Consider the following 25438-nt stretch of genomic DNA (forward strand, 5'->3'; position numbering starts at 1 on the left):
AAAAATGTGCTCCCTTCACCAACCCCTCCAGCAAGACTCGCTGTATCCTTAATGGGGTTGGTTATTCTGTCACGTAGAGGCAGGATACAGGCGCAAGTCGACGTTAAAGAACAAAAGAGTTGAACGTAAACGTAAGTAAAGAGGGGTTTAAAGAGAAATCAACAATAGTAATATCAACAGTATTGTTACAGTGAAACAGTAACACAAATAAAGGGGAGTATATGTAAAGGTTGTAATGAGGAGGCTAACTAGAAACAGTTACAACTGATAAGGAGAAATGGGTAATGAGGGGGCATGGCAGCATGAGGGAGACTAAACACAATGCACAAGGTGGCAGTCAGATAGAAAAACAGAGGAAAGGAAAACACGAGACCATGTGATGAATGCCACCACGTGGACAATACAGAGGAGGGGCCAATACACAACTTTTATTAACAAGGCAAGAGTTTGTTTTACATATTTTCTCTTTATTCTTTTCCAGCTTGGAAACAAATTGCAGGTCCATTATTTTCATAATCACATTACATGACATAATGCACCATACGTACTTTCAACAGGAATACATTGAAAAAAACACAAGGTTTTACGATGGATACTGGACTCGAACTCTGCCCACTGCACTTACAACAGTGAGTGAAACTTTTTATTTTCATTGTTGTGTTTTTTTTGGTTTTTTTTTACTGAATATTTATTACCTTTTTCCAATTGGAGTTTGGTAAGATATGCATGCGCATTTCTTCCAATTCTTAGTAACAACGGAAGCCTATACAACTTTTATCACTTTGACATTGTTCTTTTTCTTTCTTTTTTGTTGTACACAATATGTATGGAAATCCTGCACAGAGTAGATAAGTTTCAGAATATATTTTTCACTGTAGTCAACAGTCATCGAGAGCCAGTCAGAGATACTATGCTTATTTTTGTGATAATAACAATAATAATCATAATAAATAACAATAATGATCAGTCATCCTTTTTATACACAAAAGCACAAAAAGTTGGCAGCAAGGCCGGCGTGAAGATGCAGACGACGGCCGTTATTATTCACTCATGATATTTAAATACTGTACAAAATAGTTAAAGTCTGTATTTACATTGAAGAATCCTTGTGTATATGCATCTGCTTGTGTGTGTGTGGGGGGGGATTTGTGCATACATGTTTAAGTGTGTTGTGTCATGTGCGTCTGTCCATTTCTGTGTCATCTGTGAAAACCACTTTGGCTCATGTGCTGCTTATTGAGCATCTCCATAATAACAGTAATGTACAAGCATCCCCGTCATTCCTCCTTATTGATCATACTGATCTGATACCACCAAAGATTCTACTCAGCATATCACTTCTACCTCATGACCTGTTCATTCCGTTCGCACCAGCTGCTCATCTCAGAAGACGAGCCTTCATGATGGACTTGAAGAACCTTGTGCTTTCATTCAGAATCTTCAGCTGACTGGCATGACTGAATCTCAAATGGCTTCCTAATACCTATGTAGTGCATAGGGCACAAGCTACTGACTTTTTCAATATTCTCTTTGTCAAGTAGGGAGCCTTTTAAAATTCAGCTAGTGTAGAGCAATTATGGATTTTCAAACCTGCACGTAATTTGTATATTGCAGACACAAACTGCTGGAAATGTTACATTGACTGGATAAAGAAAGAATAAGGAAGACCTGTAATAAAACAGTGTGACTTCCGGTTAAGATCCTGATCAGGCCAGATACTACTGCGCATACACTCTGATACTCAAGACGCTTGTGTGTATGTGTGTGAGTGCAGTGTGTCTGTCAGAGATGACATAACGAGTGTATAGCCAGAGCGACCAGTGTTGGGTTGCCTGATCACAGAAATGCAGACATAGAAAGAGATTACTGTACACCGTGCAGGCAGAAAGAGGCTGAGCAGAACCATGCTTTAAGCAACAGGATGAAGGATGTTCAAGCCAGACACCCTACACAAGTAACCCTTTGGCAACATATTCCCCAAAACAAGGGGATATAAGGGGCAGTAATCAACATGCCACTAAATAAATTTAAAAAAAGATTCAAAAATTCAATAATAACTTCAATGCATACAAGATAATAAATACAAACAAGTCCATATCCATTTTTAGAGTGCGCAGTGAAACAAAGCTGTCTGTGTTTTGGTGCTGTGAATTTGTGGCAATGACAATTTTGTATGAATCATTGCATAGAAAATTTAAAATGTACTCTTGATCAAAACCCCTCATATGTAGGTGTCTGTTTGTCTTTGTGCATGCATGTATGTATGAAGATGTTTCTGTGTGTGTACGTGTGTGCGTGCGCGAGAGATAGTCACTGTATGACTGTAAAACTTGTGTACCCGCTAACGTATGATTTAATGATCAAGGGACTTATTTTGAATCACTTTAAATGACAATTGTGCTCTGTACTTATCTGCATGCTATTGCTTTAAGAAATCAAGCCCCCAACACATTACCAATAATGACAGTAAAAGGAAAAATATAAATAATCAAAATAACAAGCAATAAGCACAAAAAAATCTGAAGAACATAAATTCAGAAGTCATTTACAATTTCAGTCATAAATACTCTGTACAGTAGAATGCAACTGTGCAAAATAAATTAAGTAAGGATGATCTTAAAAAACACATGAGGTATATGAGTAAAAATATGACTAAGGCTTTTAATGTCAAATTTAATCAGGCCAACAATTTTAAGAAACTATCAAGATGAAAATAATGATATTTTAAAAAAAAGAAATCAATATTCTATTACATCTGGGATTCTCTGATTGACTAGTGATGGCTTGATCATGGCTAAAAGGAGATGAGCATTCCAGTGTTCTAAATATCACTGAGCTTTGGACTTGACTGATGGTCCTTCCATCTCCAGCAACCTCCATCTGAGGCTGTGATGACCTCCCCCTCGAGGAACATGAAAAAGGCAGTTTATGGGTTTTACACATGACGTCGACTTCTGTGCTTGTGGTCCCATTTCCACACCATTGCATTCGGACCAAACATAACAAACAGACCAAGGGAAGAAAGAAAAGAGAAAGAAAGGATAGGTCAAGGGAAGAAAAAAGACAACATTGAAAGAGAGGGTCAATCATCGCCATATTGGAATGTCGAGACTGCGGATATCGCGTTTGATACGGGAGAAACAGGAGTGTCGTTCGTCTGGTGCCACTGTGGATGAGCTATCAGCTCCTCAACTATGACACTGTTGGGAGAAAAAAGTCTCAGGTTCAATTTTAGGACTGGAAAAAGCTTGCAGAACTGTTTCTGTTTTCACTGTTGTGATTGTGGGTGTGCACAAGGTGGGGAGCACACCTGACAAGTACACAGAACCAGGTGTAAATGATCAAAATGAAAGAGAATTCACAAGCTGGGAAAACCCCTGATAGCATTGGTGGTGTAGAGACTTTATGAATGGATTTAAGCCTTTTCCTCCTTTTGTTCCCGAACCTCTGCTTTGTGTGGAAGACATCTTTCTGGCCAGATGCTCGGAGTTCAACCTCTCCATCCATCGCTTTACAGAGTGCAATGATTGTTGTGGGAAATTTGAAGCTGATAGTCAGATATGGCAGCAAGGCATTTTGATAATGACACCTCCATCAGCAAGCGCAGGCACAACCTTCAGACCCTAAGGGCAGAGGATCTGTGTTTTGATCCACCATCACAATCACTGTTATGGTTAGAGAGGCCACGCCCAGAGAGGCCACGCCCAGAGAGGCCACGCCCAGTGACTGCTTCCTCTCCTTTTCCTTCACTGGTTCTTCTAGACCAGATAACTCACCTGCAGATGAAGGAAGTAAGAGTTAGTGGGTATCATCTTTGTCAAAAGAAATAATGCTGAATTTGCCTCTTTTGCTCTTAAACTAAACTGACTTCACCCAGTGTAATGATTTGACAAAATTATAAAATATAAAAGAACAACAGCATTTCCTGTGCTTTTGAAATGTTGCACTCATGAACAGTAGGAGGGAGGACAGTTGAATCTATTACCAAGCACCACTGACAAAGAAAGTTGCTAATGTATTCCACATAAAAATCACAGATATATCACAGATAAATAAATAATAAACTGTATTGTAGCCAAGCTCTAACATATATTAGGAAAGAATTTTATAAAAATAAGAAAAAGAGGACAACCCTAGCCTATAGAACCTCACAACACATTTCAAAATAACATTCAGTCCATCACAATGTTTAAAAGTGCTCTGAACCTTAGGTTTATTTATTTTCATAAGTAATGCTAAAAATGCACTGCATCTTCATTTCTAACCCACCAAAATTGTCATATGTCTGAGGTCAGTGCGAGGTTTGCACTCTTTGTATCACTCTGTGACAGCAAATGAAATCAAAGAGAGCACCAAATCTCCACCTCCATTATGATCTAAATGGCAATCCCAACTTCCAGGTTGTGCATGCCTGGATTGGCCAGTAATCTGGTGGCTAAGGAGGATTGATGGTGGTGGTAAGAGCCCCCCAGCCTGTTTTATCCCTCGATCTGCTCAACTAATCCACACACGTGCACATATTCATAATCAGCAAAGAATGTGTGATAGCATGTAGACACACACCCGCACACTAAGAGATCAACAATGTGAGAAGACATCCTCCACAGCTAAAGGGTCTTTGGCTAAATCTTCTACCTGCAGACAATTTGCCAGGCATCTTAACAGGTATTCCTATTATACAATGTATTATACAAAAATATTAACAATATTAAGAAGTTATCTGGAAGTAATTTAGAAACATTTTAGTTCAATGCATTTAGTAGCTATAGACACAAACCTCATGGAGATATCAGAGGTTAAAGGTTGTGCCATCTATCATCTGATATTATACAAACCCATGCCTTCTTGACTCACACCCAAATCCTTAGGCTGCTGATCTATCACTATCAAATGCAGAACAGGACTCTGATCTCTAAATTCTCAATGTTTATAATTAAGTTAACTTTTTCCTTTTCAAGTAATTCAATTTTAACATATTTAGTAACTTTGTTGTGTGTGAAGTCACAATATGATTGAGCTTCAGCATGACAATAACAGGTAATGCCTTATGATGAGCTAACATAGGCCTTATGATTGACTAGTTTACTAGTAAAGCTTACTGGCTCAACCTTCGACCTTACTAAACAGTTGATGAAGGTATAGTCACTACCTAGCAGTTTAAAAATAATGAAGCAACAAATTGCACATCTTTTTACTTCACATTTTTACTTTGTCCTATTTTGGGGACAGATTATATTATATTGTCCTAATACGGCTGCAAGAACTGGGACCTGAAAACAACTAACAAAAGATTATAATGCAAATGCTGAGACAAAACAGATAATAAGAACAGATAATAACAACCCAGCTAACATGTAACACAGGTCAGGTGACATGGGTTACGTGGATCATGTAATGTGCATCATGTCATAAGCTCAGAGGTAAGGTGCTTACAGCCTTAGAGAGGAGGCATAGCAGGCCCCTCACACCATTGCTGGTCCATATGCTTCTTCTCTTTTCCATTTTCCATTAAATAAAAATTCATGCCAAGAGTCTGAAGTGTACTGCCTGCCTCATCCAGGCTCTCTTCAATCGTACTGTTTTGTCTGCTGATGAAGCATCTTGTAGATTCTACTCTTGATTGGTCTGGTGACTAAAAGGCACAGAAAGCCCATTAGATCAGAAAAAACACAGGAACACTATGAGATATCATTCATTCTTGTAAAGCAGATTTGCATCATTTATGCAGAAATATCCATCTGAACCACTGATCTTCCTTGAATTTTAAAAAAATCTATTACAGAAAATGAGGTACTTCACTGTCGAAAGTCCAATAACAGAAACCAACATGTAAATCTCCCAGGTGGCACACCAGTAAAGCTGGATTAGATCCAGTCCTATCAGTGCCATGTGCCATTTGAGGATGAAAGGCATTTGGCTGTGTTCCTAAAGGAAGATCTGAAGTGTAGGGGGTACTCTCTGCTCTGTGGACTGGCATCCTGCTTCACTCGGATGTTTATACAGTATGTCATGTGCTTAATGCATTAAGACGTGCTTGGCTACATAACTGGACAGTGACCAAAATAAGGCAGCAGACTTGTGCTTTTGAGGACGTGTTTCTAATTTTCACTCTTGGAGAATGGAGCGAACTAGAGTTCCTGTGAGCGGAATCTTAATTAAAACTAGGAACAAATGAAGAGGACATTTGGAAGAATAAGTCATGTAAATGTCAAACAACAATGAAATATAGGGTTACAAGTGCAATTCTCCACAACTGAAAACCAGAAATTGTCCTAGGTTCAATTATAATCTCATAATAATCTTAATCAGGAGAGATTAATGACTATGTATGTGACAAATAAACCGAACTTGAAACCCACCATAGTCCTCGGGTGTCCCCCCTCTTCGATTAATGTGTGAAATGGCAGAAACAGTTTCATAAGCTTTTTTGCCCAGTAGTAAGCCTCACCACGGTAAACCCTAAGGAGCATCAGAATAACAAAATATATATCTAGAGTGAAAATAGTTAAAAATAGTTTGCTACTCAGGCAGTGGGCTAGTCGACATAATGATTGTTGTCATGTAATCCTCTCAGCGGATACTCACCCTTCAGTTAGCAGCTCACCAAAATGACATGAACTTCTTCCCAAGACCAGATACAGCTGTTGAACACATTGTGTGTGTGGGGGGGGGGGATGACAAAGAGATCAAACACACCTCAGTCTCAGAGGATAAAAATGAGACAAGCTATTCAAGATGTCAGAAGATGGTCTCACTAACTGAGACAGTAAGCCCTGCCCACATATTGTCATTTTCTGTATGTGTCTGTTTCCCTCCTTCCCTGTCTGCCAGACACTCATTTCATGTATCACGTCATCCTACCGTCACCCAGCTTTCCTGCTTGCTCTGTGGCACTGCCCTGGATTTTGCTGAATACACTTTCACTGTCGAGGGGTTGCTGTGCCATCTGACCAGTGCTGCCTGTGCCTCCTGGAGTTGGAGCCGCCTTTGACCCTACAGGGGTAATAGATACCACAGTTCTCAAAGACTGGGAAAGACGTGAGTGCTTGATCTAATGCCTCTGCTTTGAAGCATCAATTACCCTGTGCATTTTTTCCATACCAGTTATACCTTATTCAAATAGCACTGTTGAAAGTCACTCTGGACAAGGGTGTCTGCTAAATTATGCAAATGTAAATGTAAACAGATATTTACTGAGCCTTTTAAAAGTAGGCTCAATTGATCCAATGATATTATAGTTTGACTGTCAACAGTCAACTCAGTCTTAAACAACAGTGTTGCACTGAGATCATGATTTGCAATGAACGGTGCACATTATGCACATGCATAACATTGTGACTAAAACAGGAGTGATTTCAAACACAGTCACTCCACTAATCAATGTGTCAACAAGCTTATTTCTACATGACTCACATTTTTCTTTTTCTAAGCCAAATGACAATGGGGAGACAGGAAATGAAGCCACTTGGGCTGCATTCACATTATGAACCTGAAGTGAATCAAATCTCTTTTTTTTTGCTTTAATGTGACTAATAGCTCTTATCATTTCAGTGCTATTTGGACACACAATCTTTTCATATCAGATTTGTATCTAATCCATGGCCTAGTGGTCACTAGGTCACATCACACTGGTTCACTGGCTTATTATTTTATATATTATATATTATTTTGAGAAAGTTGTGTGGGTGTGTCCTGGACTTAATATTTTTATCCTGGCTACACAGTACAGTTTAAGAATAGGGTAAATGCTATAATACATTATAACAACACAATGTATTCTGGACCTGTACAGCATTATCATCCATGAATGTTTTAGAAAACGGCTATGTCAACATGTACAGGGCACTATTCTATTTGATTAATGACATCTAGTCAGTGATCAAGGACAATTAGGATTATGTCTGCATGTTTGTCTAGATGAGAGAAAATGTATTTATTGCATTTGTAGCACAGCAAATTAAATAAATTGCAATTATATATAAACACACCTTAAGGAAAGCTGACAGAACTTTTGTAGTGAAAAAATAGTGCTCACAGATGATAATATGATTAAATGATTAAAGTGGATTTCTGTGACAGACATCATAAAGAAGAGAGATGGGATTGAGTCACGGAACAGAATATAGACAGTACAGCCCTTGACACCTTAGTTCATTCACCAAGGGACACAAGAGAAACATTCTAACCTTACTATTGTGTTGAGGGTATTCATAAAATATACCAAATATGAATCACAATTAAGTATGGCACACCATCAAAACAGTGATAACACTTGGTTTGTGTGACATTGTTTTTCCAGGAAAAGAATTAGACCTAGCGTTGGACTAAACTGCAATGCCAGTGCTGATTCACAATAAAAATGTATTTTTTTGTGAAAAATTAATCTCTGTGTGGGAATTAACCCTAAACATTTCTTACTACTATAATTTACATATAATTTATAAACAACTGTGATTGGAGTAAATCCATATTAAATTCAATTAAATCCCATTAAACTCACGGAAATAATTTCCACAGAAGTATAAAAAGTTATGAAATGGATCCTGCAGAGGAAAAACTCACCAATGCCTGTGGATGGGTATTTAGGCTGGTCTGCAGCTTTGGATCCAATAGCAACTGCCCGAGTTGGTGCAGAAGCAGCAGGACCGGTTTCAACATTTGCCACCCTTCCCTGTACAAAATGGAATATACAGTCCTATTGAATCAACCTAGACCTTCATTACACTGTTAGTCTATTTCCACTCTTAACAAAGTTAAACCAAACTAGAGCTTGCATCACACATGTGTTTGGAATTCAAAATTTTACTGAAAATTGCTGAACCTTACACCTCTAAGGCCAAACTCCTTGAATATATTTACATTTTTAACAGTTACATTTATAAAGATTTATATCTAGGTTGAAAGAGTTCATCATACATCAGTTTGAAGTATATTGACTCGAGATGTAGGATCATGTTGATGACAGGCCTAATAGCGACTCACCCTCATAGCAGCTGGCTGAGCTGCGGTTGGATCCGAAGGCTCCTGCTGGCCTGTAGACACATCTGTGGAGGTGGGCTGAGTCTCGTTGGCAGTGATTTCTGGCTGTTGTGTGAGCTCCTGGCTGGATTGCTGGTCCTGCTTCCCAACTTCAGGCTGCCAAGATTCAGGCTCTTTGCTAGTTATTGGTGGTGTGGAAGATTTTGGTGGGCATTGCTGCGGTAGTTGATGTTGATCTCCAGAACCCTGATGCTGCTGGGTGAGAGACTGCTGAGATCCAGGCTGTCTGCTGGTTATTGGTGGTGTGGTGGATTTTGGTGGTGGATATTGATCTCCAGAACCCTGATGCTGTTGGGTGAGAGACTGCTGAGATCTAGGTTGTCTGCTGGTTATTGGTGGTGTGCCAGATTTCGACAGCTCTTGCTGTGGTGGATGGTGTTGATCTTCAGAACCTTGATGCTGTTGGGTGAGAGACTGCTGAGATCTAGGCTGTCTGCTGGTTATTGGTGGTGTGGCAGATTTCAGCGGCTCTTGCTGTGGTGGATGGTGTTGATCTCCAGAACCTTGATGCTGTTGGATGAGAGACTGCTGAGATCTAGGTTGTCTGCTGGTTATTGGTGGTGTGCCAGATTTCGACAGCTCTTGCTGTGGTGGATGGTGTTGATCTCCAGAACCTTGATGCTGTTGGGTGAGAGACTGCTGAGATCTAGGCTGTCTGCTGGTTATTGGTGGTGTGGCAGATTTCAGCGGCTCTTGCTGTGGTGGATGGTGTTGATCTCCAGAACCTTGATGCTGTTGGGTGAGAGACTGCTGAGATCTAGGCTGTCTGCTGGTTATTGGTGGTGTGGTGGATTTCGGCAAGCCTTGATGCGGTGGTTGTTGTTGATCTTCAGAACTGTGATGCTGTTGGGAGCGATGCTGCAGAGATCCAGGCTGTCTGCCAGTTATTGGTGGTGTGCTGGACTTTAGTGGCCCTTGCTGTGATGGTTGCTGTTGATTTCCAGGACCTTGCTGATATTGTTGCTGCTGCAGCTGGGATTGGGAGTAAAACTGCTGACTGGACTGCTGGGCCTGCTGCCAAGTCTCAGGCTGCTGAGATCCAGGCTGTCTGCTGGTAAAAGGCGGTGTTGATGACTTCTGTGGTGCTTGCTGTGGTGGTTGCACTTGATCTCCAGGACCCTGCTGTTGCTGCTGATGTTGGGCGTGAGGCTGCTGGCTGAAGTGCTGGCCCTGCTGCCGAGCTTCAGGCGGCTGAGTACTAGGCCGCCTGTTAGTTATTGGTGGTGTAGATGACTTTTTTGGTCCTTGCTGTGGTGGTTGTGTTTGATCTCGAGGACCTTGCTGCTGTCTTGACCCAGGAGAGTCCTGCTGCCTGGTCGACTGTCTTTCCACCCATTGACCGCTGAAGCTGCGGTGGTGTCCAGATGCAGGATCATGGGAGCAATCACCATAGTCCCGGGAGCCTGAGTGCGTATATCTGAGATCTGCTGTTCTTTTCAAGGAGGAAGAAGAACTGTTGCGGCCTTCAGAATATGCAGAGGGGTTCTTAGGAAATGATCGAGAAGAACGGGAGGATCTTGGATCTTCAGAAGAATGCCGTGATGAGGAGTGACGCCCTGAGCTGCTACCACGATGCCGGTGTTCTCGAGATGAAGTGTGGGAGGACTGGCGTTGGTGGCCATATTCACCTTGTGACCACAGATATTCCTCGGGGGGTTCATCATAATCATGGTAGGTGTGCTTGACATGGCTTCTCTTACCTGAAGAGGAGTGGCCTCCACTCCCATGATGTCTGGAATGGTCTGAACGGGCTTCACGTGGTTTCTCAAACCAATCTGTCTCCTCCTGACCCAAATGATAGGCTTTTTGGGGAACCAAGACAAAGGTCAAAAGTACCATTGTAAGTTTCATAGGTGAAGAAAAAAGTCAAGTGCAGACTGTAACCATGCAGAAGGAGAAACGCCATCATTCCAAGCATGCAAGATCTTCCACCGATGGAAAAAAATATAAAATAAAATAAAAATGATGCTTTTACAATATGCCAAGTCAAGCAAAGAAATGGAAGAAGCCTCATATTTTTGCTTTTCTTGCCTTTTTTAAAGCAGTACAGACATCACAAAAACTACAGCATACAAAACTTCACATACACTTAACCTTATTAAAACATGCAAACAAGTAGGCACTTATGGCTTTGTGTACTGAGCATAACATTCACAAAATGCAAACACAATGCATTATCCATGCTGCTCTCCAGGTGTGACCACTAACATGCAGTCTCTTAATTGGTGGGATGCACTTATAACAGTTGTGATTCAGCACCAGATACCTTCACTATCCGAAACAGCACACTGCATATCATCTACTAGGTATGGGTCATCTGGTTTGTAGACATGGCTCTTAGGCACATCCCTTATATGATGATTCTGCACATCTGGCAGGGAGTGGCTGGATCCATATTGGTTTCGGACATCATGTGGGTCTGAGATACGTCCCATACCCACTGGCCTTCCCACTGGGCTGAGTGGACTCTCTTCTTCTGAGTTCGGAGTATGCATGGAGGGGCGTCCACTGCGGCTGTATGTACCTCTCTGGGATTGTTCCAGGGCATCTCTCTCATATGACTTACTTCTGTGGCCTACTGAGTCTCTGCCATAGCCTGAAGACCTTGACCGTCCAGAATTGTAATGATGATCATCCTCGTTCAGACATTCTCTTGAGCCAGAGTACTTTTGGTTGTCATAGCTGTTTTTCTTCACCCCTGTTTTTGACACCATAGTGCAACTTCCATCTGTCGATGTCGTCACTGTGTAGGAGGTCAGATCAGACTCTACATCTCGTGCCTCTTCAATTGGGGAGAATTTGGAAATCTGCTCCATGCTTTGTTTCCTGTGCTTACTACGCTTGGAGGATACAGCAGGTGCCAAGTTCTTGGATGAGAGCTTATGGCTACTCATTCCCAAATTGTGAGATGAGTACTTATAGTCCTTGTAGTAATAAGATCCACTACTCCCAGTTGTGCTAAGATGGCCATGAATATCAACTGTACCTTTCTGATGGTAACTGGTCGTGTTGGTAGATCTTCCAAATGGTTCCTCAGACCCATCCAAATATTCTGTCCCCTGGGGGCCATTCTCACTTCCATAACTTGTCCTCAACATATCAGGTGATTCGATGTTCTCCTTTGTAAGTTCACTGATATCATCTATCATGACATAGTTTCTGGGCATATTTTGTTCTAGATTTGTGGCATAGAGACCTGCAGTGTCAAACCCAGAGGTAGGACTTGATATGCAGTCTGTCAGTGTTTGGTCAGGGGTGCAATATGGCCTATAAACATTAGTCAAGGGTGAGGAATAGGCACCACTGAAGTCAGTCTCCTGAGCAGAGGTGGCTACTGACACCGGAGGAGTGCTGATTATTTCATAATTGGTTGGCAGCTTCTGTTCAAGGTCAGTCAGCAACGTCTGTCGCTGATGAACTGAAAGAACATCAGGCTGAGGCTGTAAGGACAAACTCTGGCCTGGATAAGGTAAGGTCTGTCTGGGCAAAGGACCTGCAGGTTGGAAGCCCTGGTGGGTAGACTGCTGCAAGCCTAGTTCTGTCTCATATGGGGACTGGTTACAACCATGAGTCTGGAAGACCCCTTGAGTCTGGTAAGATGGAAGCTGGGGAGGCTGGGGCTGGAAGGTACCTGGTTGGGGCTCTGATGGGGTTGGATATTGTGACGTCTGAAATCCAATCTGCTGATAGGCTGCAGTTGTTGCTTGTGATGGTGTGGATAGGCTCTGTGGATATGGGTAGGACACATACGAAGAGCTGAGAGGGTACTGAGAAGCTACATTTAAGTCTGAATTAAACTGGCTGAGAGGCGCTGTGCTCGGTCGGGATAACACTTCATTACCTTCAAAAGTTCCGGTCGCTACCGCAGCCAACCTAATATTGTTTAGTTCACTATCTAATATGTAGTCCTGTGTATTTCCCATGTTGCGCAAGTATTCCAGCTCTCTCCTCTCTCGCTCTTTCACCATGGTTTCCTTACGTTGGGTAATGCCCAGTTCCAAACAGCGTAGCTTAGCATCAATCTCTTTTTCTTCTTCCTCCAGTTCTGCCTGCTGTTTACGTAGTTTGGATGATTCCTGTTCAACAGCCTTCAGCTCATTCAGAAGACCTACCTTGGTAACACTTTGTACAGGATGAGTCACTACTCTCTGGGGCATGCTCGACAAGTTGTGCATTTGGGGCATTTCAGGGGTGACAATAGGAAGGGGTATATCCTGTGTTGGGGTGCTGGGAAGAGTCCGCTTCACCTTCCTTGAGTTCTGCTGCTCCAGGGAAGTCATCTGGAAAAAAAGGAAGAGAGAATCAGAGAGAGATTAATAAATGGAACACCAACCCCTAACTAGTTAAAGAGTTTCTCTCATGCAATGCAAGTTATATGGCATTGCATTCAGTGGCAGAACATTTATAACAGCAGATTTACTAGATACAATTTTTAAAGTTTCAGTACATAAACCTTTACTGTTGCAATAATAAACAAAACCACATTTAAAATTAAGTTGTCAGAAAGGTGTAAAGCTATATTAAACAATGAAATAAAGGTTCATTCTTTAACTACCAAAGCAACGATTAACTTATTAGACAACACTATCCAGCATAAGTATTCAGAGAAATCAAAGCCTATTCAAAGCATCTGTAGGTGTTATGTGAATGGAATTCTATTATATCTACAATGTAGTAACATAAAAAACCCCAACAATAATGATTATTCCATACTGTATAGTAGATTATATAGTAGATCATTACAACTACCCATCATTATCCATTGTGGAGTAAGTTTGAATTGACATTACATATTCCAGTGACAACAAAGCCTACAAGCATGGTAAAATTAGCTTTTTAACAGTTCTTGGAAATGCCTTCATTGTCAAGCTCAAATGCTCCTCAGACAGCACTCATACTGAGAATGAAAGACTTTGTGTTGCTAACTCCTACTTGATGCTTGATCTCTTTTAATAAACACTACCTTCTTAGAAAGAAGTCGCTTGCTTCATTGTAATTCCTTTCATTTCACTATTAATAAGCATTTTGTAATTAACAAAAATTTAAGTCTATTTCTTCAAATAATAATTAATTCTTACCAAACTGCTCAAGGCGGTTTGATTCTGGTGCAGGGAGCATCTGGTGTTGGATGCGTCCTCCAAAGTTGGGCTGAGAGGCTTGGGATCTGACATTGAACGCTGAACAGTCTTTATGGACCTTGGAAGTGTCTCATGAGTGTGGCTATGGGATGAATCCAAACTGAAGGATTTTTTCCGGGGTGTGACATGAGCCTTGTTCAGCTTCTCACTGGAGGCAAAGGAAGTCTCCAGTATGCGGTGGGGGGAGAGTGGAGACACAGGAGAGTACAGCACTTGTGGGGATGTTGGTGATGGATGGTTGTCATTCTGTTCTTGCAGCCCCATGTCTAGTGGATCTGGCTTTCTCCTTTCAATCTTGGTTGGGGTGGCACCAACCAGTTGTAAACTGGTGGTGTAGGGACTGACTGTGGTGGGAGCACTAAGCTGAGGGGCAACAACACCCTGAGACTGGGCTTCTGGCTCAGTCTGGCAGGCCAAACTCTCTCCCTTCTCTGTCCTCTCTGGAGCAGAGACATAATGGAGAAGCTCAACTTTTGATGTCTCATGCATTGTTATGTGAATAGCTGGTGAGATTATGCTCAATTTATCTGGTTCAGTTTGACATGAGGTGTCACTGGTGGTCTGGATGGCAATGCTGGAAGTCATTTTAGATGCATCGGTCTTAGCTTCTGTGGTCAATTCAGAGCGTTTGGAATATCTTGAGTCATCCCACTCTCCTTGGTCCTCCTCATCTGTCTGGACACAGCTGTCAGCAATACATCTTGACGTTCTGTGCCGTGACATGAACTGATCATCTTCATCATCAGTTTGGACACTACTGTCTGCAATTCTTTTTACTGGCTCTTCTTCAAGTGTAACAGTCAAATGGGGCAGTGAGCTCTGTTTCATCATAACATTGTCACTTCCATGATCATCACTGTTTCTTAGGAACATTTCAGAGGCAGAAATGGGTATGGGGATTGAGGGCACCAATGCATTCACCATCTGCCCATCTATACAAGGCAATAACTGCAAGTTCTGGCCATCTTCTGGAATAACTGTACCACTCTGATCACAAATGATGGGGAGGCCTTGAGGGGTTCCACCAACTGTAACACCTTGAACAGCACTTTGAGCTGTTGTAGCTGCCATAGCAGCAGCTGCCGATGCAGCAGCTGCCTCTGCTGCTGCCGCAGCTGCAGCTGCTTCTATGGATGCAGTTTTCTGCCTCTTCTGATCTTCGAGCTGCTGCTGAATTTGCTGTTGCAAGGACTGAATTTGCTCAAGCTGCATTTTCTGCTGGGCCAGCTGCTCTCTCTGCATTACCAGCTGCGTCTCCCTTTCGGCCTGCTGCTGCTCAATAACCTGCTGCTTGATGTTTTGCAGTTCTTGTATTTCACGTTGCATGAGCAGTTGTTCTTTCTCCCTGTGCCTCTGGAGCTCTAGCCGTCCTCTCTCTAGCTCTTCCTGCATACGCATCTGACGAAGCTTCTCCAACTCAATGCGCTCTCTCTCCATTTGCAGAAGATGCTCCTGTTGTTTTCGTAAACGGTCGTCCTCTTTCTCCTTTTCTTTATCTGTAGATGTGATGCTGAGTACTGTATCTGACAATATTCTAGTAACTAGTGTCTGTAACTGCGGTGCTGATAACTGGGGCTGTGTCTGAGAAAAAGACAAATCTTGACTTTTGGCCAACCCTTGAGGTTGGGTTTGAAGCTGTGTTTGCTGCATTGCCTGTGGAACTTGAGTGTGAGTGGAAGGAAGGGCTGTAGTACCATCTAATGGTACCTGACTCTGAGGAGTCTGCTGGGCTGGTATAGCACTAGTTTCAGCATTAGGTCTAGGTACTCCCTGCAATGCTGTAATGGGCTCAGCTGTTACCACTATGCCAGGTTCTGTGGGCTGTTCTAGGGGGATAGTTTCTTGAGAGGTACTTGCGAGTGGCACACTCCCTTGGATAGAATCTGGGGGAACTCTTGGAAAATGGCTGGGAGTGTGATATCGATAAGGTCCCTGTGCAGAGAGAGGCACCCTTGGATTAATTTGAGGCAATCTAGTAAGGCTAGCCATTGGAACAGCTGTCACATTATCTGGGGGATAAGGTCTGTAGACACCTCTCAGTATGGCATTGACTACCGGGGCAGGCTGAGTAGTGATTGGCAAGGTGGAAGCTATAGGGGTGTTGATGGTAGAATATATCATACCATCAGCAGTCCTCATGGCAGGAAGATATAAGGCCTGCAGGGTAACATGTCTAGCATTGAGGAGATTTGTAAAGCCTTGACCATGTGCAGTGGGCCTTCCATCCAGGCCATACAGCTGGTTGGCTCTAATAGGAGGTAGGCCTTGTTGGTGGCCTGGTCTTCCTGTAGGGCCTCCTCTTTCAGCACCATACTGTAGAAGTTCAGGGGTATTGGCATAACGATTTCCAAACTGATCCATGGAGTTCAGAGCAGCACACATTCTGCTAATCTCTCTGGCAGTGGTGGCACTGTACTGTGCAAGATTGGATTCTTGAAAAGCAGTCATGTCACGAGAAGGATAACCATAGTCTTCACTGATATTGGACAAAGAGCCATACCTACGGAGAGGTAAATGTGGAGATGAAACTTCTCCCTGATGGCGCAGATCAGTGTAGGATCCATATTGAACACCCATTCCCAGATATGCTGCCTCATATGCTTGTTTCATGGATCTCCAATCCACTGCTAAATCACCAGGATGTGTCCTTTGATAGTACTGAAGCCCTGATTCTGAGAGATTTGTGACTGGCATTGATGGTGGAAGCTGGCCAGGAGGAGGCATGTTGTAAGGCTCGGCTACACCTGGCATATTTGCTGGATGAACTTGCTGTTGGGCTTGGATGGGCGCCGTGGTAGGATTCGGCTCTGATGTAGCTGTCTTGCCTCTCTGATTAAAAGGACCTGTACAGCTACCAGCAAATGGCAACTGGTAGACAACATCACAGCAGGCCACTTGGCTTTCTGACCGAATCTGACCCATGTAATCTAGGACTTCTGGGGTTGGTGGTGGAGGTAGCTCCTCTCTTTTAACTATTTGGGTAACTGTAGCCCCTTGTGAGGAACTACCCTCATCTAACTGGGTCACCATTACATGGGGCTTTCCCATAGAGATGTTCATTAGAGTAGACTTATTCTTTAGTTCCAGGGGTACCCCACCATGGATGTCATGGCCAAGAGTAGGGTTGGGTGACATAGAGCCTGTTAAAGGTTGGGGGGGAAGTGGTGAAACCTTAGGTATGGCACTAACAACTGTTTGCATGCTTCCACCACTGGTCTGACTTACTACCAAGTCTTTCTTAAGCAGTAGTGGTTGGACTTGGTTTGCTAAGTTGTAACGTGCAAAGGAAGCTGTATTTTGTTGGTGTTGTTGGAGCTGTTGCTCAACTAGTTGTTGTTGCTGTTGAAGCTTCTGTTGTTGCATTTGAAGCTGCTGCTGTTGAATACCTAAATCTTCCAAACATGCTTCTAGCTTTGGAATAGATGGGTCTGGTTTTGTTGGTCTGAACTGAGAAAGATAAACTGGTGATCCAAGCCCTTGACTAAGGTCAGCACGATTCTGTATTGAATCTCTATAAACTACTGGCTGTGACATAGAAGTTGTTGTTGATGTAGATGTTGTCCCATAACAATGTGCATGTGTAATTAGGTTCATAACTTGAGGTTGCACTGCTGTGTGACGATTTTGGAATTGGTCTGTATTACGTGAATATCTTCGTGTATCAGATGCTAAGGATGTCAGATCCATACCATAGTCTGTCACAATTATTGGGGGAGGTTTCCTAAGATCAACTACATTACTACTTTGGTCAAAAATAGATTTGTTTGTTGGTTCACTCTGGATCCGATTAATTGGCTGTTGCTGGCTACTTGTTGGAGAAGATATTGGGGATGTGGATGAATTTACAGTTATTGGTTTGGTGAACGGCACAGATTTTCCTGTAGGTGAATGTGCAGATTTGAAAGCTGGTAGCTTTGAACTCATTTCAAACCCTTCTGCTTCAGAGTCCATAGAGGGAGAGTACTCTGAGCAGGATGATCGTTGAAGTTCTTCCATTTCTGCTGCTTGTCGAAGCTCCTCTGTTGGTGAAGCATCCTCAATTGGTGATAAGTTGCTGGGGGGAGTCTTTGACCTCTCTCTGAGTCTCTGTGCTCTCAGCTCTTCCTTGTCCCTTTTTGTTTTCCGGGCTGTGCTTCGAATCTGCTGTTCCAAGTCTTTCATCTTCTCCTGCTCTCTTAAGAGTTCTTCCTCTTCCCTCAATTCCTCTTCTTCAGAAGAGTCTTCAATTGTGGGTAAGAGTGGCCCATGGGATCGATGTCTTGCTTTCCTTTGTTGCTTAGCTTCCTCCAGCCTTTGTCTTCTGCTAGGACTACTATCACTGTCTTCCTCTAGTGATGACACAGAGGTGGGAGAAGTACCAGATGTGTAGCTAGGTGTGGTAGCAGGAAGCGTTGAGGAATACTCCCCCTTTGACCTGTCTTCAGGTGATCCTGTCAAGCTTTCCATCTCAAGTTCAGGTTCTCTGAGGTCTTGACCATAGCTATTAGTGTTATTCAGTTCTATGGTCTTGAATCGTCTTAGGCCTCCTTGTGAGCCCATAATGTCATCCCCATTGGTGCCTTTAGAGTCTTCCTCAAAGCTGTTTGATTGCTGTGTAAGGTGTTTTCCCAGATCACCAATGTGCCTGTGGTTCTTTTTACTTTTTGCATGTCCTTCCCCCTCTGCCCTTTTCTGCTCATCTGCACTCATTTCCAAGATCTGTTTCCTCATGGACTCCTCATCTGTTTTATCCTTTAAGTTCTTTTGATTGTTTGGCGGTGGAGAAAGGCCACTTTCACTGCTGTCCTCCACGTAGTCATGACGTAACTTGCAACTTAGGTCATCAGACCCATCAGAATCAAACTCACCTTTAGATATGGACAGAGTCTGAGGTCTTTGCTGATCACTGGTGTCTGCCGAACTACAAGTTTCTTTACCCAGATCTTGGCCAGAGGCCGTTTGTGACTCCAGTAGGGGCCGCATGGAACTCTCCAGCTTTGTAATTTCAGAGGGGCTAGGTATACTGCTTTGGTTAGGGTTGCCTCTCTCAGTGAGCTGCACTCCTTCCTCTTTGATAATTCCAGTAATTTCACTGTGGGAGCTGTATATGCCATCAGATGAGTAGCCTGTATCACTTAAACTCTGTGTGCTGGATTTGTTGGATTTCTAAGAGTAAGAGAAAAAAAAAATGCTGTTATTCCATCTCTATATAGCTGAGATGACAAAAAAAAAACAACTATTCTTTAAAAAGTAATATCAAACTAATATTTAAATTTAGTTGAATTGGTGACAGAATGTATCATGAACAGCAAACTGCATGCAACATTATTAGAGCATATGATGGATGTAATGAAGTACTAAAGTACACCTATAGAACACAGTGCATAAATAATGATGTTAATCATGACCATGACTGCCATAGGTACATAAACCTCAAAGAATGACCTAAATTGCATTAATGAACAATGCTGGACACTCAGTGGAAAAGCACATAATGTGATGATGACAAACTTCCAATGAGTAATAATAATAATAGGGTATATAAATAATGATTATACTGTGAAGAGATTTAAACTGGCTTAAGATACAGATGACATTAGTGACATTATAGGAATTTTAACACGCCAGTCATAGCATGTCAAAGTTGTTACTGGACTGATTATGGAAAACAAATACGAAGACAATGAGGACACAGAAGGTCACTCACGTCACGGTGTTTGGCTTTCTGCAAGTCCCTACTTTTCTTCTGATCTTTTAAATCCTGAGTTCCTTTCTTATGGGGTGCTTTCATATTCCCTTCCTTCTCAGGTTTGGACATTGTTTGTCTCTTGCTAATGCCTTGCTCTTGTTTTTGAATTGCAGCCTTGCTCACAAGCTGGGTAGGGGCTGTCCTGGTAGGAGATTCTTGAGTGCAGCCCTTGTACTGAGGTGCCCCCTGTTTGGTAGAAGGGAGAGGGTCACTTACATCGGCACCGGGTGGTGGACTACTCCCGATGTCCGCTGACGTGGCTCTCCTCGTCTGACATGTCAGGCAGAGCCATTCATTCTTCTAGAAATACAGAATCACAAAATGACCAAAGTGAAAAACAAAGTACGGCCAAAAATCCACCAGTTCAGGGCATACAAAAGAACAAGTATATAAAAACATTAAAATACCAAAGCACTATTATTCATCAAAGTTCCCACATACCTTTCTCTTGCTTTCCCTTTCTTTTTTCCTCTGTAATATAAGAGGGATTTGGCTCACCCAAGCTGTCTTTTAAAGTCATTTAGATTCAGCCTATCTGGGTTTGGTGTAAGGGTGCATCCTTTGATCAGAAAACTCCTTGCTGATATGTTCAATGGACAGATGTTTAGCACAGCTATTCTCATATTGTAACGCGGGGTGGCCCAAGTGCCGCAGGGTGAGGGGCAAGACGAACAGACTCCAGCGACTGGGACGTACATTTATTCACATAAACGACAGCGGCACTCACACGTATTACAAACGATAAACACAAACATGAACATGTAATGATTGACATTAAACAACCTCGATGAACATGCATACGTTTAAACAATGACGAAAAGAACATTAACGCATTACTTCAACATTAACACGCTACGTCAACAATGACCAACACTCTGCACACTTTGACACAGGTTTATGTACGTTTAGACGAACGAGGTGCAGACGTGGTTACAGACAACACAGCCCTCCCACTGCACGTGGCAGGCCAAACCACGTGACTCGGGGAAGGCGAGTGTTCTGTGACACATATCCATATACATTCAGTAGTAAGTGACTGCACGAGGTTAGCCTGGGCTGCTGAGGGGTCAAGTACCTTGCTTGAAGCCAGTATGGTGGATGGTATTTCCTATTTCACTCACCTTTTTCACCTTGGTCTAGACTTAATTAAGACACCTCTGGGCTAAAAATCATTTTTAAAGAAGACACCTGAGTTTAATTGAATCCAAGAATAGGCTTAATCTGTGTCAGTGTATGTTGAGTTGCACTTGTTAATTTTATCCTTTGTCTACTTTTTGTTTCATTATTTATCGGTCCGAATTCCCTGCTACTCCCTCTACATCTATCCAGCATCGAACAAGTAAAAAAACATGTAAACACTGAATGAAAGCTAAAGTCCCATTGCAAAGCTTGCCTTTAAAATGATTGTACATATTGCCAAGTTTTGTATCCTCTTTGCCTTTTAAGCAGCACCAAATGTTGTAGCCTTTGAGAAAGAATCTGGATAACTCATTTGTGTCTACTTGTATGCTTGTGGGTACCAACGAGTGTGTGTGTGGTGAGCTAGTGCCTGATTAGGATTCTGGATTAGGATCAGGATTCAGATTAGGATCAGGATTCAGATTAGGATCAGGATTCTGCTCTTGTTGTCAGACAATAAGAGACAGAAACAAAACATATAGACATTCATACACATTCACACACAACACAAAGAGTTAGAGGCTGTTTCTTAAGAGCATTAAGAACTACACTCATAAGAGCATATGAGAACTGCAAAAGGAACATGAATGCTATACTGGCCCCACACTAACACAGCAATGATAAAAACATCATCAAAGCTTTAGTCTGAACCAGGTCTCTTCCTGACAATGACTCTGGAAGCCACAGAAGGAAAGAGACTGGAAAGATATTGTTATACCACCTGTCAAGAGCAAAAACAGTGGTGTCAGAGGCGACTGAAGCGACAAGCCGGGGTAAAACACCAGAAGTAAACTGGCAGATTTCATACCTCTCTGCTTGACTGCCGATGTGGTTATGGCCAAAATCTAAAGAGAGAATGAGGGAGGATCCAGCATGCCAGCCAGATGCTTCTTTTTTTTTTTATCTCTCTCAAGTGTACCACACAGAACTTAAATATAAACAGGTGCAATTTTCTCTCAGAGCTCATTAACATCCATCTGGGCCTTTCTGCATTTTATGTGCAACATTCATTTGAGTTAAACCTCAGTGGAGAATGCGTGTCTGTAAGGGTGTGATTGTTTTTGTTTGTGTTCAAAAAGAGGGCATGCATATGGTAAAATTTTGAATGTCCCAGCATGCATAAAGTAAGTGTCTATCTCTCTAAACTGCAGGAAGTGCTCAGCATTCTTTTTCTCTGCCTTGTAAGGAATTCAGCACATAAAGTGCTAATTACTCATACTAATGAGATGCTAATAGTTTGTTGTCTAGAGGATTTGAGCATCTTTCTTCCTGTTACACATGTACGAAGCCAAACCTCTTTGGACCAGCATGGTGCAGGCCCATAGAAAGAAAGACAGACACAGACAGATAAACAGACAGAGATTCCTTACAGAATCAGGCTTTTAATAAAGTATGCAGAGATTTAGCTTTAAGAGACGTAATCTAACAAAAGGGCCTTTACCCTATAACTTTATATACCAATATAAAAACACACTCATACCTGCCTATATGTATATTTGCGTTTGTGAGTGGTAGATTTGTGGGTGAGTGGGGATTACAGCATCAAAACTCAGAAGACTAAATCATTGTAAAGTATGTGTTAGGTAGTGGATGCTGCATTGGGTTACTGTGTTATATGACCATTAAAGCTTCAAAAGAAAAATAGCTGCAACCCATTCCCCTGTATGATGACTCATTTCACAGACACACCTCTAATCTTGTATGCATGTACTAACCCTATACACACATACAAACACAAACTCTAACACAGAGACACACACACATAGACACACATTTAGAACTTTCATTTGAGAAAAAGCCAAACAGATGGTACTGCTTATCAAACTGAGCTTCATATTGACTTCCAAGACAAAAAAACATTCATGCGAGGAATTACATTGCATTCAATGAAGCCAAAATGCTAGCCTAAAGTTTTGACCCAGGGAATCTGAAAGCATGCGTTTGCATGAGTGTGTGTATATGTGGGTGTGTGTGTGCGTGTGTGTTCATTACTGTGCAGTCACTTGGTATGGGACTCTGACCACAAAAAATTCCCATTTGTGTGGTGGGCCATGGGTCTTCCTCTGTGTACTCCCTACAAATGCAGCCAAAAGAATAAGTCATGCAGATAACTGAACAAAAACAATGCTATATGAAGAAATTAATCAAACCTCATAAAGGTACAATGCCCATGCTACCACCACCACCACTCAATCACAACAATATACCATTCAATAATATGTGACTGACTTCACAATAAAGTGATTATATTTTACATTCTGTATTATTTAAAATAATTATTTAGCATTCAAAAGGTTTGCCTCCTGTTTCTGCTTATTTTTCTCTGTTGTCTGCTATAACAGGAGTGCATCTGATGTGCTATATTAATGACCATTGGTAGGCAGTGTATGAAGTGTGTACATATAGATGGAGTTGGCTGACCTTGATAATTATCGTGAGATTTTGATTGGAGGGCCTTAAAAAAGGCTTTTCAGTTACATTTCCACAATGTCTGTCTCACTTGTACTCACTATTCAAAGTTAGTTGGTTTTACTAATACATTTTAATAATAATGCTATAGCCCTTTCTTCAGAATGCTGAGATGGGCCAGACTGCTTTAGGTCAGCCCACATAACAAAATTTTATTGGTCAAACTTTCTGTCATTTTGCTAGGAGACTTACATAGCAGCAAGTCCCTGCAGCCATACTAATGAGTAGTTTTGATTAGTACCATTCTCAGATAGAAATTTGTCCTATAGTAACGAAGAATATATAAAGAAGTCTATATGAACAAGTTTATGTTTTTTAGTTTATTTTATTTCGAAATATGCTTTTACCCTTCTCTGAAGGGTTCAAAGGGTCTGACTGTACATCACTGCTAAACACGCTATAATACCAAATACAGCGGCATTATCTAAAGATATCTGAGCTTGAAAATTCCAATATTGTCCATCCTTGGATTGGAAAGCTATCCTCTTATCCTAGATATGCAGAAATTCCTACAAAGTCCAAATCATGATGAAAGAAAGACAGCTTGTGTCAGAGTTTAAAACATGACTGACTTAAAAAGAGAGAGGCATGGCTGGTCAGCTCACTGGAGCTGATCTTGTTAAGGAGATCATTAAGGAGTCTTTAACCTTATTAGAGAGCAGTGATTAGAGTGCCAGGCACCACAGGAACATGCCAGGTCATCATTAAAAAGTACATCTCTCTCAGTGGGGAAGCAAGGAAGGCTAGCCTGCAATCAGCATATTTATCAATATGCATCAATATGCTATTGATGATCGACACATGATGATTAAATGCAATAGCAATTAAAGGTTCTGCTTACAACTCATTAAACATTTGACTCCAAAACTGAGTGTTTTGAGCTGAGTAGCGTAAAGGGTGTCACACAAAGATTACCAGTAACCATTTCTATCCACACTGCCCTGCTGGAAATTAAAATTGTCGGATAAAATGATGAATATGGGGAAGAAGTGCTTATTTATTCCTGAATGTGTCTGAGCAAAATATTTAATAAATAATTTGTTGTTCCAATACTGGTGCTCAAAATATTTTTTTTCTGTTATGCACAGATTACATATATATGGTCCCAAAGAAAGTAATAATCTCACTGTATCAGTTTTCCATCTGCTCACCTGGGCAGGGGGGTTATAGGGTTATAGAGCATAACTACCTGCAAAATCAATGAAAAATAATTCAGATTTATCACCCATTTGCCACTAGGCATGAATATAGTATGAAGTACTATATATAATAACAATATAGATATAAATAAACATGTACACGGTTGAGCCAAGTACATGCCAGTAGTTGCATGACAAATGTCCATAACTAAGTGAACCTTTAACATTGCCAAAAAAGCAACGACAAGTCACTGGAAAAAGAAGAGAGTGAAACAGCCCAATAAGACAGAAAAATAAAGCTCCTGCACAGACAGACTAACAGAGTCGTGTGCATTTCAACCGATAAAAGACATGTGCATCAGTATGACTGGGTATAACAGTAATGTCAGGACACAGCTGATGGTTCCTGCTCACCCAATAAAGGATGTGCCATTTATCTTGTATATATGATTTTATTTATAGTTCTGTGCACTTGGTAAACAAAAGCAGTCTGCTCCTGAAGTAGTGAATCTTATCTTATTAATTTAAAAATAAAAATAAATAAACACAACAAACCAAACTTTTAAACAAGGCTGAGTCTTAACCATTGTGAGGTGTGCTGTATGTTGGTGTGGTACACACTCTATATGAAGTATACCTAGGGTGGCTGGACATGCCACAATATAGTGAAAGAAGGAAGTTCATCTCAAGGCATATCTGTATGACTTGCCAACTGGCACATGTTCTCTTCAGATTTCACTGTGGTA

At 41.7% G+C, this 25438-nt stretch overlaps 1 protein-coding gene across 4 annotated transcripts in view; it reads right to left on the reverse strand.

Moving 5' to 3' along the window:
- Positions 1 to 446: 446 nt before the first annotated feature.
- Positions 447 to 25438, reverse strand: part of bsnb (bassoon (presynaptic cytomatrix protein) b) — an 81291-nt gene continuing 56299 nt past the window's right edge. For 2 of the 4 annotated variants that reach the window (XM_027020375.3, XM_035520427.2), the window contains 10 exons: positions 19864 to 20205; positions 14118 to 19322; positions 11306 to 13319; positions 8983 to 10841; positions 8563 to 8671; positions 6862 to 6993; positions 6586 to 6641; positions 6360 to 6459; positions 5434 to 5632; positions 447 to 3776 (listed from right to left, as the gene is read on the reverse strand). In XM_027020375.3, the coding sequence (XP_026876176.2) occupies positions 6601 to 6641; positions 6862 to 6993; positions 8563 to 8671; positions 8983 to 10841; positions 11306 to 13319; positions 14118 to 19322; positions 19864 to 20205 (9702 nt within the window). In that variant the 3' untranslated portion in view covers positions 447 to 3776; positions 5434 to 5632; positions 6360 to 6459; positions 6586 to 6600. The remainder of the gene's footprint in view (positions 3777 to 5433; positions 5633 to 6359; positions 6460 to 6585; positions 6642 to 6861; positions 6994 to 8562; positions 8672 to 8982; positions 10842 to 11305; positions 13320 to 14117; positions 19323 to 19863; positions 20206 to 25438) is intronic. The other 2 variants (XM_035520428.2, XM_081705255.1) reach the window with 2 other exon arrangements.

The sequence above is a fragment of the Electrophorus electricus genome, chromosome 22, assembly GCF_041902795.1.
Source record: "Electrophorus electricus isolate QZ-2024a chromosome 22, ASM4190279v1, whole genome shotgun sequence".
Taxonomy (NCBI): Eukaryota; Metazoa; Chordata; class Actinopteri; order Gymnotiformes; family Gymnotidae; genus Electrophorus; species Electrophorus electricus.